At 39.5% G+C, this 16221-nt stretch overlaps 2 protein-coding genes across 2 annotated transcripts in view; one reads left to right on the top strand and one right to left on the bottom strand.

Annotated features, from left to right (window-relative positions):
• Positions 1-581: 581 nt before the first annotated feature.
• On the bottom strand, positions 582-2079 carry LOC120501109 (collagen alpha-1(II) chain-like). Its single transcript, XM_039706828.1, has 2 exons — positions 1945-2079; positions 582-1499 (listed from the first exon to the last, which is right to left on the bottom strand). Exons 1-2 carry the CDS (start codon positions 2077-2079, stop codon positions 885-887), a joined length of 750 nt encoding a protein of 249 aa, XP_039562762.1. The 3' UTR covers positions 582-884.
• NUP133 (nucleoporin 133) overlaps positions 1552-16221 on the top strand; it is a 32437-nt gene continuing 17767 nt past the window's right edge. The window contains exons 1-13 of the mRNA XM_039707510.1: positions 1552-1998; positions 3874-3992; positions 4777-4880; positions 6783-6890; positions 8457-8588; positions 8977-9147; positions 9770-9925; positions 10013-10083; positions 10716-10863; positions 11676-11823; positions 12468-12625; positions 13386-13477; positions 15860-16023. Coding sequence (XP_039563444.1) covers positions 1817-1998; positions 3874-3992; positions 4777-4880; positions 6783-6890; positions 8457-8588; positions 8977-9147; positions 9770-9925; positions 10013-10083; positions 10716-10863; positions 11676-11823; positions 12468-12625; positions 13386-13477; positions 15860-16023 — 1753 coding nt within the window. The 5' untranslated portion in view covers positions 1552-1816. The remainder of the gene's footprint in view (positions 1999-3873; positions 3993-4776; positions 4881-6782; positions 6891-8456; positions 8589-8976; positions 9148-9769; positions 9926-10012; positions 10084-10715; positions 10864-11675; positions 11824-12467; positions 12626-13385; positions 13478-15859; positions 16024-16221) is intronic.

Consider the following 16221-nt stretch of genomic DNA (forward strand, 5'->3'; position numbering starts at 1 on the left):
GAAGTGACAGTAACCTGATGATTTAGCATCATATAGAAGGATACTATATTAATGTAACAATATAGTGATGCTCCACTAAATGTTAGTATTTTGCTTTTTGCATAAAATCAAAGCCAAAGGAGCTTATTTGAATGAAAAAGACAAAGCACTGACACTGACATACTGCCTCACACTTCAGTCCTGCCAGATGAACCATCTCAAATTTATCTCATCTTTTGAGTTTTTGGGTTGATGTTTTTGGGTTCGGTCATAGGGGACCACAGCCCACATAGAAAGCCTAATGACCCTGAATCTGTTACCAAAGAACACATTTTGAAAAGTTATGTGATTTTTTTAAAACCTATTTTTAGTTCATTTTATCTTAACTGATTTGCTTTGTTGATAATGTGCATCCAGCTCAACTTCTTCCCCAAAAGGGTGGTACATACTTACCTTCTGAAAGTAGCTTTTTCATGCCAACTGATGCCATTGAGCATTAGTTCCCGTTGAAGGCTAAAATCTATTTTTATACCATAGAATAGCTGTACTTCATGGTTGTTGTTTACCATAGATTTGAAATGTGCCAAGGTCTGCACAGAATATGGTTTTGTGCATTTATTTATTTAATTAATTAGAGATTTGGGTACAAACACAGGTATGCACAGGCTATTTTAAACATAAGGCAATTCCTACTGAAAAATGCCTTCTTCCAAATGGTCGTTGAACAGCTGTTTTTTGATCACATCCAGCTGGTTAGCGCCAGCTAATCACATGAGGAATGGTACCCAAACCCACCCTTGTGAATCCTCCTGGGAACACCCCGAAGGACAGAGCATAGCTTCGGGAACATCTGAGCGAGAGGACCGTGTTTCAGCTTGGCGCCGAGGGGCGGCCCGGGTCGCCATTCACCCTCTGAGGGCGGGCAGCGCCGAGGGACGGCCCGGGCCGCCATTCACCCTCTGAGGGCGGGCAGCGCCGAGGGGCGGCCCGGGTCGCCATTCGCCCTCTGAGGGCGGGCAGCGCCGAAGGACGGCCCGGGCCGCCATTCGCCCCCTGAGGGCGGGCAGCGCCGAGGGGCGGCCCGGGTCGCCATTCACCCCCTGAGGGCGGGCAGCGCTGAGGGGCGGCCCGGGTCGCCATTCACCCCCTGAGGGCGGGTAGGGTGCCCTGCTCGAGTGGCCGCCGCGGGGTTTCCGCCGCTCCCCGGCAGGGGCCGCGCCGCGCTCGGCTCCTCTCGGCTCTCCCCCACCCGGAGCGTTCGGCTCCTCCCGGTCGCGCTCGGCTCCGTTCGGCTGCTGCCGGTCGCGCTCGGTTCCCGCGCGGCCCCGCCCCGCGGTGACGCGCTCGGCGCGCGCCGGGCGGGAGCGCGGTGCCGCTCCCGCACGCACGGCCATGTTCCCGTCGACTCCCGCCTCCCCGCGGACCCCGGGGTCGGCCCGCAGGACCCTGGGCAGCGCCGCGCCCAGCCCGCTCTCCCGGCCGGGCGGCAAGAAGGGCCTGCCCGTGGTGGCGGCAGGCGCCTCGGCCCGGGTCGCCATTCACCCCCTGAGGGCGGGCAGCGCTGAGGGGCGGCCCGGGTCGCCATTCACCCCCTGAGGGCGGGTAGGGTGCCCTGCTCGAGTGGCCGCCGCGGGGTTTCCGCCGCTCCCCGGCAGGGGCCGCGCCGCGCTCGGCTCCTCTCGGCTCTCCCCCACCCGGAGCGTTCGGCTCCTCCCGGTCGCGCTCGGCTCCGTTCGGCTGCTGCCGGTCGCGCTCGGTTCCCGCGCGGCCCCGCCCCGCGGTGACGCGCTCGGCGCGCGCCGGGCGGGAGCGCGGTGCCGCTCCCGCACGCACGGCCATGTTCCCGTCGACTCCCGCCTCCCCGCGGACCCCGGGGTCGGCCCGCAGGACCCTGGGCAGCGCCGCGCCCAGCCCGCTCTCCCGGCCGGGCGGCAAGAAGGGCCTGCCCGTGGTGGCGGCAGGCGCCTCGCCGGTGCTGTTCTCGCCGGCGGCGCGGAGGAGCGGCTCCCTGTCGGCGCGGTGAGTGCCGCCCCTCGGCGCAGAGCCGGCCTCGCTCGTAGCTGCTCCAGCCGGTGTGGGGTGCGTGGCAGTACCGCACATTAGAGCCGTACATGTACGGTGCTCAGCGTTATGAATGCCTCTTACTAGGTTTTGAATTCGAGGGCTCCTCAAGTATGTTCTGTGTGATTCAAGTATGATATATGAAAATTATAAGAACTTGCGTATTTAAAAAGAAGATAAAGTAGTCCAAGTTCAGGCATGTCACACTTGGCCCTCTTCCCCAGCTGGTGCTGTTTTCTCTCTTCCATAGGGATCGAAACCGAGATAGGCACGAGCCCCAGGTTCAGGCTTCATCATCTGTTTCCTTGGGAGCAGCCATTTGTTCTGTAGTTGAGATAAAGAGGATTGCCCATGTTCAGTTTTGGGAAACTTTTACTTCAAGTCTGTGTAATAATTTTTGCTAAGTGGGTGCAAGGATTGTCCAGTAGCTGTGAATTGATTCTTGCCATTTCACACAGGGAGGTCTGAGACATCATTTCTCTTGTGAGGAGAAATTAAAACAGGGCATTAACTTGTAAAAGCAGAGAAGTTTGCCCACATCATTGTGTCCAGAAGACAACTCAGACCTGTGCTGTTGATGCAAAGCAGCTTTTTATGAGTGGTAAGAAGTGCAGCCTCCCCAGCATGCTACGGGTGGCAGAAGTGCTGTTGGATCAGATAAAGTAGTCCAAGTTCAGGCATGTCACACTTGGCCCTCTTCCCCAGCTGGTGCTGTTTTCTCTCTTCCATAGGGATCGAAACCGAGATAGGCACGAGCCCCAGATCAGCTTCAGGCTTCCTCATCTGTTTCCTTGGGAGCAGCCATTTGTTGTGTAGTTGAGATAAAGAGGATTGCCCATGTTCAGTTTTGGGAAACTTTTACTTCAAGTCTGCGTAATAATTTTTGCTAAGTGGGTGCAAGGATTGTCCAGTAGCTGTGAATTGATTCTTGCCATTTCACACAGGGAGGTCTGAGACATCATTTCTCTTGTGAGGAGAAATTAAAACAGGGCATTAACTTGTAAAAGCAGAGAAGTTTGCCCACATCATTGTGTCCAGAAGACAACTCAGACCTGTGCTGTTGATGCAAAGCAGCTTTTTATGAGTGGTAAGAAGTGCAGCCTCCCCAGCATGCTACGGGTGGCAGAAGTGCTGTTGGATCCGAGCTGCCTTGGTGTTTAAAGTGCTGCACAGTGTGTGCTGCCCCGCAGTGCCAGAGCTGGGAAGGGAGGTCGTCCCTGCAGTCAAGGGAGAGCTTCTGACATTGTGAAGGTCTTTATTCTGTAGATAACTAGAGTGCAGAGAAGCTGAACAGTGAGTTTGTTGCTGGTGGAGTAATGCATATTCAAAGTCAGCTCTTTGAAAATAAAGAATTTGATGACAGCTAGCAACTTGTAAGGAAGCCACCAAGTTATTGCTCTAGGTGATGTTCCCAGAGAAAGCATGTTTGTGTTACATAAATCTGTTTCTAAATAGATACTTATGAAGTAAATGTCTAAAGAAACTGATGAATAAGCAATAAAAAGTTAAATGTAACTTTTTGTTTTGTTCTGAGCTTCTGACGTTGTGAAGGTCTTTATTCTGTAGATAACTAGAGTGCAGAGAAGCTGAACAGTGAGTTTGTTGCTGGTGGAGTAATGCATATTCAAAGTCAGCTCTTTGAAAATAAAGAATTTGATGACAGCTAGCAACTTGTAAGGAAGCCACCAAGTTATTGCTCTAGGTGATGTTCCCAGAGAAAGCATGTTTGTGTTACATAAATCTGTTTCTAAATAGATACTTATGAAGTAAATGTCTAAAGAAACTGATGAATAAGCAATAAAAAGTTAAATGTAACTTTTTGTTTTGTTTAAGAGCGACTCCTACCAGAGTTATCCAGCTTCCTACAGCAACTGAGACTATTAACTATGATGTCAAGGCTTTTGGATCCTCTCTGCCTGTTAAGGTTATGGAAGTGCTGAAGAAGGCTGATGGTAAGAATTGATGTTATTTTTCCTCATGAAAATTGACAGATGAGAGAATTCTTAACGTGTCGTTGATGCCATTGAAATGCTGACTTTACAGGGGAAGCTAAAATGTCTCTGCCTTGCTTTGAATCCAGCGTGGTTACCTGTGTAACAATAATAATGCCCATGGGGGTGTGAATGCATGAAAACACCCTTCAGGTGCTGCTTATGCAATTTGTTGTAAAAAAACAAGTGTATAAGGCAAGCTAATAGTAGGTTTTCAGTAGCTTTTACTTCTTGGTTCTTCCTTACCTTTTTTACTTCTTTTGATTTTGCTGTGTCCTAGAGTGGATGCTTAATATTTTTCTTTATTTCAGTTTCCATTTGTTATCTCTTCCAAAAGCCCTTGTGATACAAACCTTTCCCTGAGTTCAAGAAGTTGGTCTCCTAAACAATTTTTTCTCTGTAGATAAGTTTTTCCTTTATAGTAGATACAGGAGGAACCAATTATCTTAAAAATAATGTTAAAATTGTTGAGTGATTTACAAAGCTATTATAATCTCTAAATACATGGAAATGGGTTTTGGGGTTGTCGTTTCATTCTCAAAGGTTGAGGGTTTATCAAGTGGATTTTTAAACTAGATGTAGTAATTTGATATGTTAATCAAATAGATGGAAATTCAAACATGAAAACTAGTTTAATAGAAAATATTTCTTATTTTCATATAAGAATGAAAGTTTATGGGTTTAAACGTTACTCTGCAGTGTTTTAAAAATGGGAATGCTTTAAAGAAGTTACTTTTGTATGTAGCTGATGACCACCTGAGCGTTCAAGTGGATGAAAGTGGATGGGCCTGGCTAGTTCATAAGGAGAGGCTGATTATTTGGAAGATTGGTCAATCTGCAGTAGCTAAGGTAACTAAAGGGTCAAGATGGAAAGTCTGTATTTTCTGCTATTTCAACTATGGTTATGCAGTTATGGGGTTGGGGTTTTTTTTCAGCTGGAATTTGTCTGTTTTCCCTCAAAAGCAGCAGGATTGATATGAAGTCATGCTAACAACAGTAACTGAAACTCAAGCTTTTGAGAGAGCTTATAATTTTTATATTCCTCTCTTCAGGTTTAATTGTCACCTTGGCAATAAGATTAATTCTTCATATTTTAATGGGTTTGGCTCTTAGGTTAGATAGTCTTGGTAAAGCTTATTTTGATAATTAAAATCTAGTTTATATATTACAGATTGGTTTAGATTATTCTGGGAGCAATTTTCGACTTGTAAGAAACCCCAAAAACATAGATAATTTCAGAGGTACTGAACATATGTTTCACCTAGATTTCTTAGGTTGAGAATTTTTGTATCCCCTCTGGACTGTATTTCTTTCAGCATTGTTTCAGTGATGGTCAGAGAAAAACAAAATCAAAGTTACTAAATGAGTTTCTTTCAATCAGGACGATGTATGTTCATTATGCAGGTCCTGCACTTACAGGGGACTATCAGGTGTACACATGCTGGCACCTGAAGAGGTTTTTCAAGGCATTAAAATTTGTCTGGTTGTTTAACTTCAAGGGCGTAGGGGAATGAGGGGTGTTTCCCCTCTCTATCCTGTTAATACCTAATAAGTTCTCTCAAGAATTTCTAGTTTAATTTTTTTTTTTAATATTGCATTAAGGAATAGTCAAATGATCCAATATTGTAGTATTGCGAGAAACACTCAGAAATAACTAAAGAAAACCAGTGATATCTGAAAATTTTACAATGTTTTTTAGCTGTTTGCTGGTTGTGACAACCTTGTTGAAATTGTTTCATGACTTTTTTTGGTTCCCTTACACAGTGTCTGAGTTAGTTGAAGTGTAGTTTTTAGCAGGGTCAAAAAGTCCAAAGATTTTGTGGCAGAGGAATAGGTTCTTCCAGTCTCATATTTATTATGACATCTCTTTCTTTCTTCCAGTTATCTCTGTGCAAGGAGTTGCAGCTGCCACCCAGTGACTTCCAATGGAGTTCTAGTTTAGCAGCTATATCTTGTCTCAATTCTTCAGGTGAAGCAGTGGCTCTTAGATAGTCTTGGTAAAGCTTATTTTGATAATTAAAATCTAGTTTATATATTACAGATTGGTTTAGATTATTCTGGGAGCAATTTTCGACTTGTAAGAAACCCCAAAAACATAGATAATTTCAGAGGTACTGAACATATGTTTCACCTAGATTTCTTAGGTTGAGAATTTTTGTATCCCCTCTGGACTGTATTTCTTTCAGCATTGTTTCAGTGATGGTCAGAGAAAAACAAAATCAAAGTTACTAAATGAGTTTCTTTCAATCAGGACGATGTATGTTCATTATGCAGGTCCTGCACTTACAGGGGACTTTCAGGTGTACACATGCTGGCACCTGAAGAGGTTTTTCAAGGCATTAAAATTTGTCTGGTTGTTTAACTTCAAGGGCGTAGGGGAATGAGGGGTGTTTCCCCTCTCTATCCTGTTAATACCTAATAAGTTCTCTCAAGAATTTCTAGTTTAATTTTTTTTTTTAATATTGCATTAAGGAATAGTCAAATGATCCAATATTGTAGTATTGCGAGAAACACTCAGAAATAACTAAAGAAAACCAGTGATATCTGAAAATTTTACAATGTTTTTTAGCTGTTTGCTGGTTGTGACAACCTTGTTGAAATTGTTTCATGACTTTTTTTGGTTCCCTTACACAGTGTCTGAGTTAGTTGAAGTGTAGTTTTTAGCAGGGTCAAAAAGTCCAAAGATTTTGTGGCAGAGGAATAGGTTCTTCCAGTCTCATATTTATTATGACATCTCTTTCTTTCTTCCAGTTATCTCTGTGCAAGGAGTTGCAGCTGCCACCCAGTGACTTCCAATGGAGTTCTAGTTTAGCAGCTATATCTTGTCTCAATTCTTCAGGTGAAGCACCTTCTCTTCAGGTGATCAAATTTTAAATTTTAGTGTTTAAAAGTGCCTTAATAATTTTGAATATATCCTTTCTTGTCAAAAGGATATACTCAAAGTATTTGAAGACATTTGGTGGTATGCTATGTATTCAAAAGGTCAGGATTGCTGGTTGGCAGTAAATACCTTTGAAGTAAACAAACTTCTGCTAGTCCTTTTAAATTGCACCATGTGCATCCTATAGGATCAGATTAAATAATAGTTTTTCTGAGGATTACTTGACATGCTTTCATAGCAAACAAACATGCAGTAAACTCAGAGGTGTTGTGTTAACAAACACCAGGGCAATCAAAAATGGGGTCAGACCAAGTGCTGTTTAAGTGCTGGCTGAAAACATTGTTCAGTGGATTAATTTCCAGTATCCATAGATGAAAGGCAAACCCCAGCACCCTCCCTTGGCTGGTCTCTGTAAGGAATTTGACACTTGAAGGACAGACTCAATCTGTCTTGACTGATTGGTCTCCTAAGTGTTTTTTTTCCTGAGTTACTGTATTAGAGGGTGAGGTTCGAAGATCGGCTGTGTTCTGAAAGTGTGTTAGTGTGCCTGTTGCTATCATTCATGAAAATAATCTCTCATTTTCAGCTTAGATTTCAGTTTAATATATGTGATGCTCTGATAAAACTGGCTAAGAAGCTGTCCTTGGAAGTAAGCAGCAGCACAGAATATGTAATACGATGTTTTCTTTTGATTTGTTGTTGCGTTACTCTTCCAGATGATAAAATCCAATCTTAGTATTTTGGGATTATCTCTTGAAACCTGAAATGTTCTGACATAGTTTAAGAGGAAGTAATATGCCTAACCCTAGTACTTTATTTATTGTATTTTTTAATTTCGTCATTCTTTAGCTTGTGAACTGAAAGTCAGTGTCTGGTAAAAAATCGGTTAGAAAACTCCAAGGAGCTCTATAGCAAACTCCCAGCTACAGTTCTTCTATTGTTCTGTGATTTTTACCTGTTTTTTTAACTATCAGTAGATTGAGTACAATAATTTTCTCTAAACCTCTACCTGAAGAGTCTCTTGCTTCACACTTTTAATTTGGTGTCTGTGATTTCCTGAGTTACACTGTAGGCCTATACCTTTGAAAAGAAGAGCCATGTGATTTTATATTTCTCTTAAAGACACTAGAACAGTTTCTTTGCTAAATTATAGTCTTCATTTGAAGTCTTCCGTAGTAGCTTTTAACTCTTGGCATCTGAAATTCTCCACAGGCTCTTTTCTGTTTTACTACTGTAAGTGCATTTGCATTTCAGCAGCAGACCCTGAATTATCAGGAACAAGAACCAGTAGAAAATGTTCATTAGGAAAATAAGCGTGCATAACATTCCCTGCACTAATTAAGTTGTGCTGCAGAATGGTTTTTTTTCAGTTCCAGGTTTGTCAGTGTGCATCAATGTGTATTTGCCAGTTTCTCGTTGTCTTTGTCACCCACAATCTTGATGTGTAAAATAACATGTTTAAGTTAAAGCTGCAGTCTGATTGAATATTATTATTATCATCATCATCATCTTGGCTGTTCTCTTAATTGTTTTTTCACTTCAAGTCTCTGGCAATAATGGTGGCTACCAGTGAAGGTTCTGTGCGCTACTGGTCCAATCTTGCACATGAAGGATCCTATACAGACACTTTCACAGACTTTGGAGGCTCTCTGTGCAGTTTCCTCACAGCAGTAAAGGTAAAAAAGTATTATTAATATTAAAATACTGGTTTTATTCCTAATCTAAAGATGGAAAAGTATAATAAAGCTCTACTTTATTAGTCTTAAATCTGTAATAAATGTGATGAAGGTAACACTATTTTTTTATCATTAGATTCCAAAGATTATATGAGTTTTGTTCTGTTGTTTAACTGAAATTGAGTTTCATGGCTAAAAATGTCACATAAAGCTAAGAAAATGAGTCTCTGCCAGTATCAAGTACCCGTGAGATGTTTGTCTTTTTCAAAGGGTGCCTTTTGTCTTGTTCAGTGTTTACCCATATGAGCTGTCATAAAGAATTGTAGCTGACAGTAGAGTTTTCTAGAATGTGATTTTTTTTAATTTAGTTGTTTTCTCTTTTTGTTAGGGGGGAAGCTTTATTTTATCATCTTCCAGAGGTCAGCTAGTCCGGTTGATACCTGATAGTTCTGGCAAGATTCATCAACATGCCCTGCCACAGGGGCAGGGTATGTTTTCTGGAATTGGTAGAAAGGTTTCTTCTTTCCTGGGTATATTGTCTCCTGGAAATGATGCTGTGGTAAGCTTGAGAAACATTCATCTTCTTTATTTTCTCTTTGTAATTTCTAGCCTGTGTTTAAGGAAGGAAAAAGAGAAGATTATATAAAGATGTATGATTACAAAAAACACATGACTCAGCTTATTTGCGTTACTTATATTTCATTGAAATTTGAAACAAGAACAGAAACCAAATAAATCTGTATGTTTTGGGAAGGCAAATGCTGGCTTACTCTTTAGCTGTGAATAAAAGGCAACTTTGGAATAGTAGTCCTTGCTGGGGAGTATGCAGTGGTTGCATGTCCTGCCGCTTTCTAGTGATAGCCTCATTACTAATTTAAGAAACCAGCCTGTAATTCATCTTTTCTGATTTAGCACTGCCAAGGGTTGATGATTGGCTTGAGTTTTGTCAATGAACTCCACAGAAGTTGCCAGGAAGTACAATAAATGTATTTATTATAGATGTTGTTTTATCTATAAAATTAGACTTCTCTTGGAAGTTATCATAATGCTCATCTTGAGTGCAGCTTTTGTAGATTGCACAAGGAAGTGCCTCTTTGTCGACTGAGGGTGGTTTACATTGTTCTACCCAAATATTCAGGCTTTCCTTTAACCTTTTTAGCTTTTTCATTTTTTAAATGCAGATTTCTAGTGTTCTTTGGGATAGAGAGAGATCAAGCTTTTACATGCTAACAAGTTCAAATCTAAACAAATGGGAGATTGATGATTCATCAGAACGTTACATTCTCAGCTGGGATATCAATAGGATCCTGAAAGAACATATTACAGATGCAATTTGGGTAAGAGCCAGCCCAACTGGAAAGGGTTTGTTATAGTTAATAGCCTGTTTATATACAGTCACACAACAGGTATATTTCTTTTTATAGGGATCTGAAAGTAACTATGAAGATATTAAAGGAGGAGTAAATATACAATACATGGACTTGCAACAAAATCGGTAAGGAAGTACACTTGCATCTGGTAAGACCTTCATTAATGGGATAAATCTGTTCTCTTTTCCTGCAAAAACTTCATGTAAGTAATTACAATTAATTTTTACTGGAGTGGAACTGTGGACAAAATAAGCACCTTATTTTAGGTAATTAGGTTATCCTATATTCTCATCTTTTTAGCATTACAAATCGTTTACCAGATAATAATTCCCTTTATTTTTTTTTTAGTGTCATTTTATCAGGATTGTGTATTTGTTTTGTCTTGACTTTAGAAAGACAAAAAATAAGCAACAGTAATTTGTTCCAGCAGATGCAGAGAATTTAGTATCTCTTGCATTTGATTTAATTACATGAAATTACAGCTGCCTTGGTTCAGTTTTGTACTGCAATACTGTTAATGAAGTTTGAGATTGTAGTTGGAAAACCTTTTTTTTTTTGAGTGATAATTTTTGAGCAAGTAAAATATGTAATAATCATCTCTCAATGTTGTGATTTCTGTCTTTGTACTGCAATATGAATACTGTTAATAAAGTTTGAGATTGTAGTTGGAAAACCCTTTTTTTTTGAGTGATAATTTTTGAGCAAGTAAAATATGTAATAATCATCTCTCAATGTTGTGATTTCTGTTGTTGAATAGTGATGGACTGGTCATACTTGCAGCAGCATGGCATCCTGGAGATCGTCCATGTCTTGTCTACTACACTCTGATAACAGTAGAAGATAAAGGCTATCAGATGTCTGATGATGTTGTTGTGGAGGTCACACAGTATAATCCATCTTTTCAGGTGTGCTAATGGAGGTTCTGATACCGACTTAAGATTAAGTTCAGTGTTAGGTTTTTGTCTAAAGAAAAATCAGTTTCCCTTGGAAGTATGTATTTGTAATACTCTGAGGAAAATGTGTACCAGCATCTCTTAATGTTTAATACTAAATGTATGTAAAGTTTATGCTTTGCATTTTAGGTTAGAAGATAAAACCCTCAAAAATAAGTGTAATCTGATTTAATTTTTGTGCTGTCTTTGAAAGTTTCTGCAGAGTGATTTTAATGTATGCTCTTGTAATCCGTTTAGAGCAGATCTCACACTCTGAGACTCTTGTTGTGGGACAAGGAATTACGAGGTCTGGTTTTTGGTCCTTGCTAGGCAGCTGGCTTGCTCAGAAGGGAGGACACTTTGGTTGTGTGTGGCATGTCACAGCCTATTGTCTGTGCTGTCTTCTGGAAGCATAAACCTGGAGATTAGATTGCTTTGGTAAACTTCTTCCACTCTTCCCTCTCTCCCCATTGCCTGTAATAGCATCTTAAAGCTCAAAAATGGAAGAAGAGTGTGAAAACTGTTGAATAATTTGATGTGTTTACTTATATCTCCATGTGAAATTAGCAAGAATATAATGCATATGGAAGGGGAAAAAAACCCAGGATCTAAAATTTTAGGGCAAATTAAAAGTGATTTAGTTTGATTTTTAAGTTTGTAAGTTACATCCATACCTCATTGTTAAAAAGTAAAACAAGTTCGGGCAGCATGGATTTGCATTTAAAATTTTAAATGTTTAAGGGATTGATTACATATGTGATAATGTTTGTATTCAATCCTTTCAGTCAGAAGATGAAGTGTTGTGCTGCCTGGTAGTCCCAGATTACTTCAGCCATGCTGCTTACCTTTACAAGGAAGATGAAGTGTTTGCTTGTTCCACTGGAACAGGCAGAATTCCCTTACCACAGGAAAAAATCATATTTGGCATACAAGGTAACTTGGTGTGGAGGGAAATCATATTTTGTTGGTACCTCTTAATTCAATATTTTTACAGTATTTAGATATCTCAGAGAGCAGTGTGGTATTTGTGTTCCTTTATTAAATGTTTCAAGTTGGGAATGTCTCTTGAGCGTATGGAAACATGCTGATGTGACAGCCAGTCACATTGTTACTCTACAGTGTTTCAAATGAAAATGAAGCAGATCCCTGTTCTTGGTATAGGAAAGGATGGGGGATTTTGCTTGTGGGGCTTTTTCCTTGGTTTTTCTCTTTCCTAACATTCACTGTGGGTTGATTTTTTTTGCTTGAAGTTAACTCAGTGCCAGATGTGTCTAGTTGTGTCATCCTTGACCTTCAAAGGTGTTTTCAAGTACAACAGGAACATCAGTCCTTGTGTAGAATTTGAATTAACTGAATCTTGATTTTTTTTGTTTGTTTCTTCTCTTTTCTTCCTTTTTTTTTTTTTAACACTTGCAGTATCTGGAGTAGCAAATAGTTCCACAATTTTTCTAAGTAAGGTGCAGTTATCAATTACTGTTAGTTGATTAATGACAAAAGTCAGTAATTGTCTATGAAACTCTTACACTTTAAATAAAGTGGTAACTATGTGCTTGCTTTTTTCTTCCCCCTTATTTTAGGAGATAGTATTTTAGGAGCAGGTTCCTGTAATAGCCTTCCTGTCTTCTTTGCCAAAAAAAGTGGACTTCTCACTATCTTGTCCAGGGAAAATATTTCTGTGCTTCCTGAAGACCTTGAAGATGCCCTGTCCTCTTCTATTGCTGGACCAAGAAGCGAGGTAATGGTTATTTGATTGCCTGGTTGAAAACAGGATACAAATAAAGTGGTTTTTTATGTTACTTTTGAATTTTCACTGTGGAAATCCTGGCTTGTTTGGGTTTTAAAGTTGTTTTGTTGTTTTGTTGTTGTTTTGTTTTTTTTTTAATAGAGGCTTAAACACTTGTAATGAAGGCAGTTTTCAAAACAAAAATATTTACATGTGCCAGTTGGGATAGTTTGGTTTTTTTTCCTTTGTTTCACAGTTGAGGTTTCCATGAAATTTTCATTTTTAACTTGTAAGTGTGTTGCTGTCAATCACTAGGCCTAATATAACACTATAATCAGTTGTTATTATTTACTGGTATTTTAGTGGAAGGCCTTTGTGTGATTGGGCTGATGAAACTGTTTTTCTTAACAAACTAGTTTCTAGTTAAGTTTGTCTGCAGTTAAACTGTTTTTGTGGGATATAGTACTCAGGAATATCTTTTGAATCCTGTCAAAAATTATGGGTTTGAATCTGCAAATAATTATCATTAAAGTCAGATGGGCAGAGTAAGTTGGTGTAAGTTCTTTTGCAGACAGCGTGAATTTTGGTCAAACCTCTGTGTGACTTACATTATAATGAATGTTAGAGGTTTATGTTTGACATATGAAACAACTGCTTCCAGGTGATAATTTAATTTTGAATCTGTGGCATTACTACTTAAAAAATTTGTTTTCATTTCATAAGGAAGATTATTATTTGTCTTGCAACTGAAGTTTTTATTTTGCATTTTCAGAGTCCTGCATTTGATGCAACTGGTAGGCTAGAAGTTATAGCTCAAGAAGATAAAACCAAATTATTGAAAGCTGCTTTTCTACAGTACTGCAGGTAGAAATTGCACTTTGTTTTTGAGACTTTGCTGGTTTTGAAGGCCCTCTGGTATTTGAGTAAGAGATTGTCTTGGTTAGGATATTCCTGTGCAGATTTACTTGTTTTGGTGGTTGTTTTTTTTTTTTTAATAGAGGCTTAAACACTCATAATGAAGGGAGTTTTCAAAACAAAAATATTTTTTAATATTTTGTAATAATGCACACCTCTTTATTTGTAATAAAGAGGTGTGCTTTTTTAATGCACACCTCTTTATTACAAAAGCATTAAATGTGCCTTGGGCTAGTGTAGAAGGGACATATGCTAGAAAGGAGCAGACTTCTGTAATCTCAGTCACTTGTCACATGCTCTTTGTAAGTTTTATGGGTACATTTGTGCCCATGAAGCAACTTTGCATTTTGACTTCTTTATTCTTTAGTAAGTGGTGTTTTGTTGTTGAAAAAACTTCTTTGTCCTCATTTTTATCTGCCTAGCTGTTTTCAGTAATATTTTTAAATATACTTGTGGCCCTGAAATTAACTGGTATGGCAGACTTTGGGCAGGATGATTTTTTGTTTCAGATTGGTTGATGTGGAAGAATGACTGGAAAAAAATACCATTTGTCAAACTGTCCTGATTAAAACAGTTGGAGTGTGGGGAGGCATGTGATGCTCCTGAAAGGTTTGATGTTGAGATGAGTGATGTAAACAAAGGAGGAAGCGGAGAAAGAAGAAGATAAACAGATCTGTAGGCTTAGATTGTTTTTTAAATACATAAATATTGACAACAGTCCCCTCTAAATATAATCAAAGCAAACAACCCACACACCCTCTTAGGATTAATCTCCTTAAAGAGTCTTAAAACTTGGAAAGAACAGGTTCAAGATAACAGGAGGGTAGGGGAGCTTTTGCCATAGAACTTCAAGTGAGGTAAAAGATAATGAAGGGGATTAGGTACAGAGAATAAAGGATACCAATACAAGATCTTTAAACAGATGCAGAATTTAGACAAATTCTGCATGTGTTCAGAAGTGTCATTAAGCAGAAGTGCTGCTGAACATGGCTGGAATAGCTGTGGTCTGAGAGCACAGTTAACAAACAGTTTATTGAGGATGTGTCCAAGGGGAGTGGAAATTCAAGGAAGTGGGAGGTAGTAAGGAAAACAGTATGAAACAGTATAAAAGTTAGAAGTTATTTCAATGAAAATCTGGGTTATATTTATGAAACTAAAATAAAATAATAATTTTATATATGTAGTAGTTATTCTGATTTTTTTCCAGAAATAAATAGCCTGGTAAAATGAATGGAGCAGTATTCCACAGAACAGATGTTGCAGTGGCCTGTCCAATGGCCAGTGAGTTGATGCAGACCAAATAATGGGAAGCTTGTGCAGCCACTGGAAGTGTAAAGTGTACCAGCTGTACAGTGAGCTCTGGCTGCTTTGTAGACCTTTGTAGAGCTTTAGAGGGGATAGGAAGTCCTATGGAAAGATCAAGTTGACCCTTTCTGGGGGCACTTCATGATTGGAAGGAGCTAACAGAGTCCCATGTAATTTCCTTAGAAACACATCCTGCTGGGTAATAAAGATGGGACTTTCTTTTTTAAAAGAAGATTCAGTTTATTCCAGTTTTTCAAAGGTATCCTTTGCTTTAGTTTACCTTTCTTCAATTTCTGGATACACTGCTGAGTTGTTGGTTTTTTGGTTTTTTTTAATTTGTAGACATCTTGGTCACTTAAGTGTTCAAACTGAAAGTTTCATGAAAAATATAAATGCTTCCAGTGTTGGACTGACAATATTCCTTCTCAGTCAGAATACTGTAATTTTTTATTCACAAAATCAAATCCCTGAGTTTTGTGTATGTTGCATAATTCTTACATAGAAGTACAACTTCATACTTTGGAGGTCTGTGTTTGGTTGCTTCTTGCTCTTTTACTTACTCATATGAATAAGAGAGGATTCTTTGACATGATAGGAAATAAAACCAATGCATTATATTTGCTGAAGCATTTTCCTGAGAGCTTTTATGAACTCCCCCTCTATTGCCATTAGTGGGAGTGATTGAGAAAATGAGAAAATTTTAAAGCAAGCAATAGAAATTTAGTGACTTAACTGCTAGATACATCCAGGCTTAACTCTGTGTGATGAGTCTTTTCTCTTAAATAATAACAGAGGTAATAAAAAACAGTGTGCCTTGACCCCTGGCCTGTGCTTTTTTGATTTATAAGTTGTGCAGCCTTCTTGTTTTTAAAGTTAGTTTAGAGAGAGTTCAAAAAATTCTTGATGTATGTAATCTAAAGAACTTCACAAAAAGTGTATCAGAAAATCTTGTTAACTGAGGGGGATTTTTTTTCTATGATCCTGTTGGTTGGTTTTATTTAGCATACTTTGTTTCATTTATTTCAGGAAAGACGTAGTCAATGCACAAAGCATGGTAATTGAGCTCTTTCCAAGTAATGCAGATCTGGAGTCTGATGTTGAACTGGACAGAGCAGTGACTCAGATCAGTGTGGACTTAATGGATGATTACCCTGCCTCTGATCCAAGATGGGCTGAATCTGTACCTGAAGGTAGATATAATGTGCTAGTTTTTGAGCTTTTTGGTTTGTGGTTTTGTTTGGTTGGTTGGTGGTTTTGTTTTGGTCTTTGTTTTTTTTTTGTTTATTTGTTGTTTTTTTCTGAAGTAGTATCTATAGCATTCTAGATAACATTATACTTTAAGCTTTTCAAAGAAGGCATAGGTGTCTCTTGCCCTCTATCACCACTAG

The sequence above is a fragment of the Passer montanus genome, unplaced genomic scaffold, assembly GCF_014805655.1.
Source record: "Passer montanus isolate IOZ18808 unplaced genomic scaffold, ASM1480565v1 scaffold2, whole genome shotgun sequence".
Classification (NCBI taxonomy): domain Eukaryota; kingdom Metazoa; phylum Chordata; class Aves; order Passeriformes; family Passeridae; genus Passer; species Passer montanus.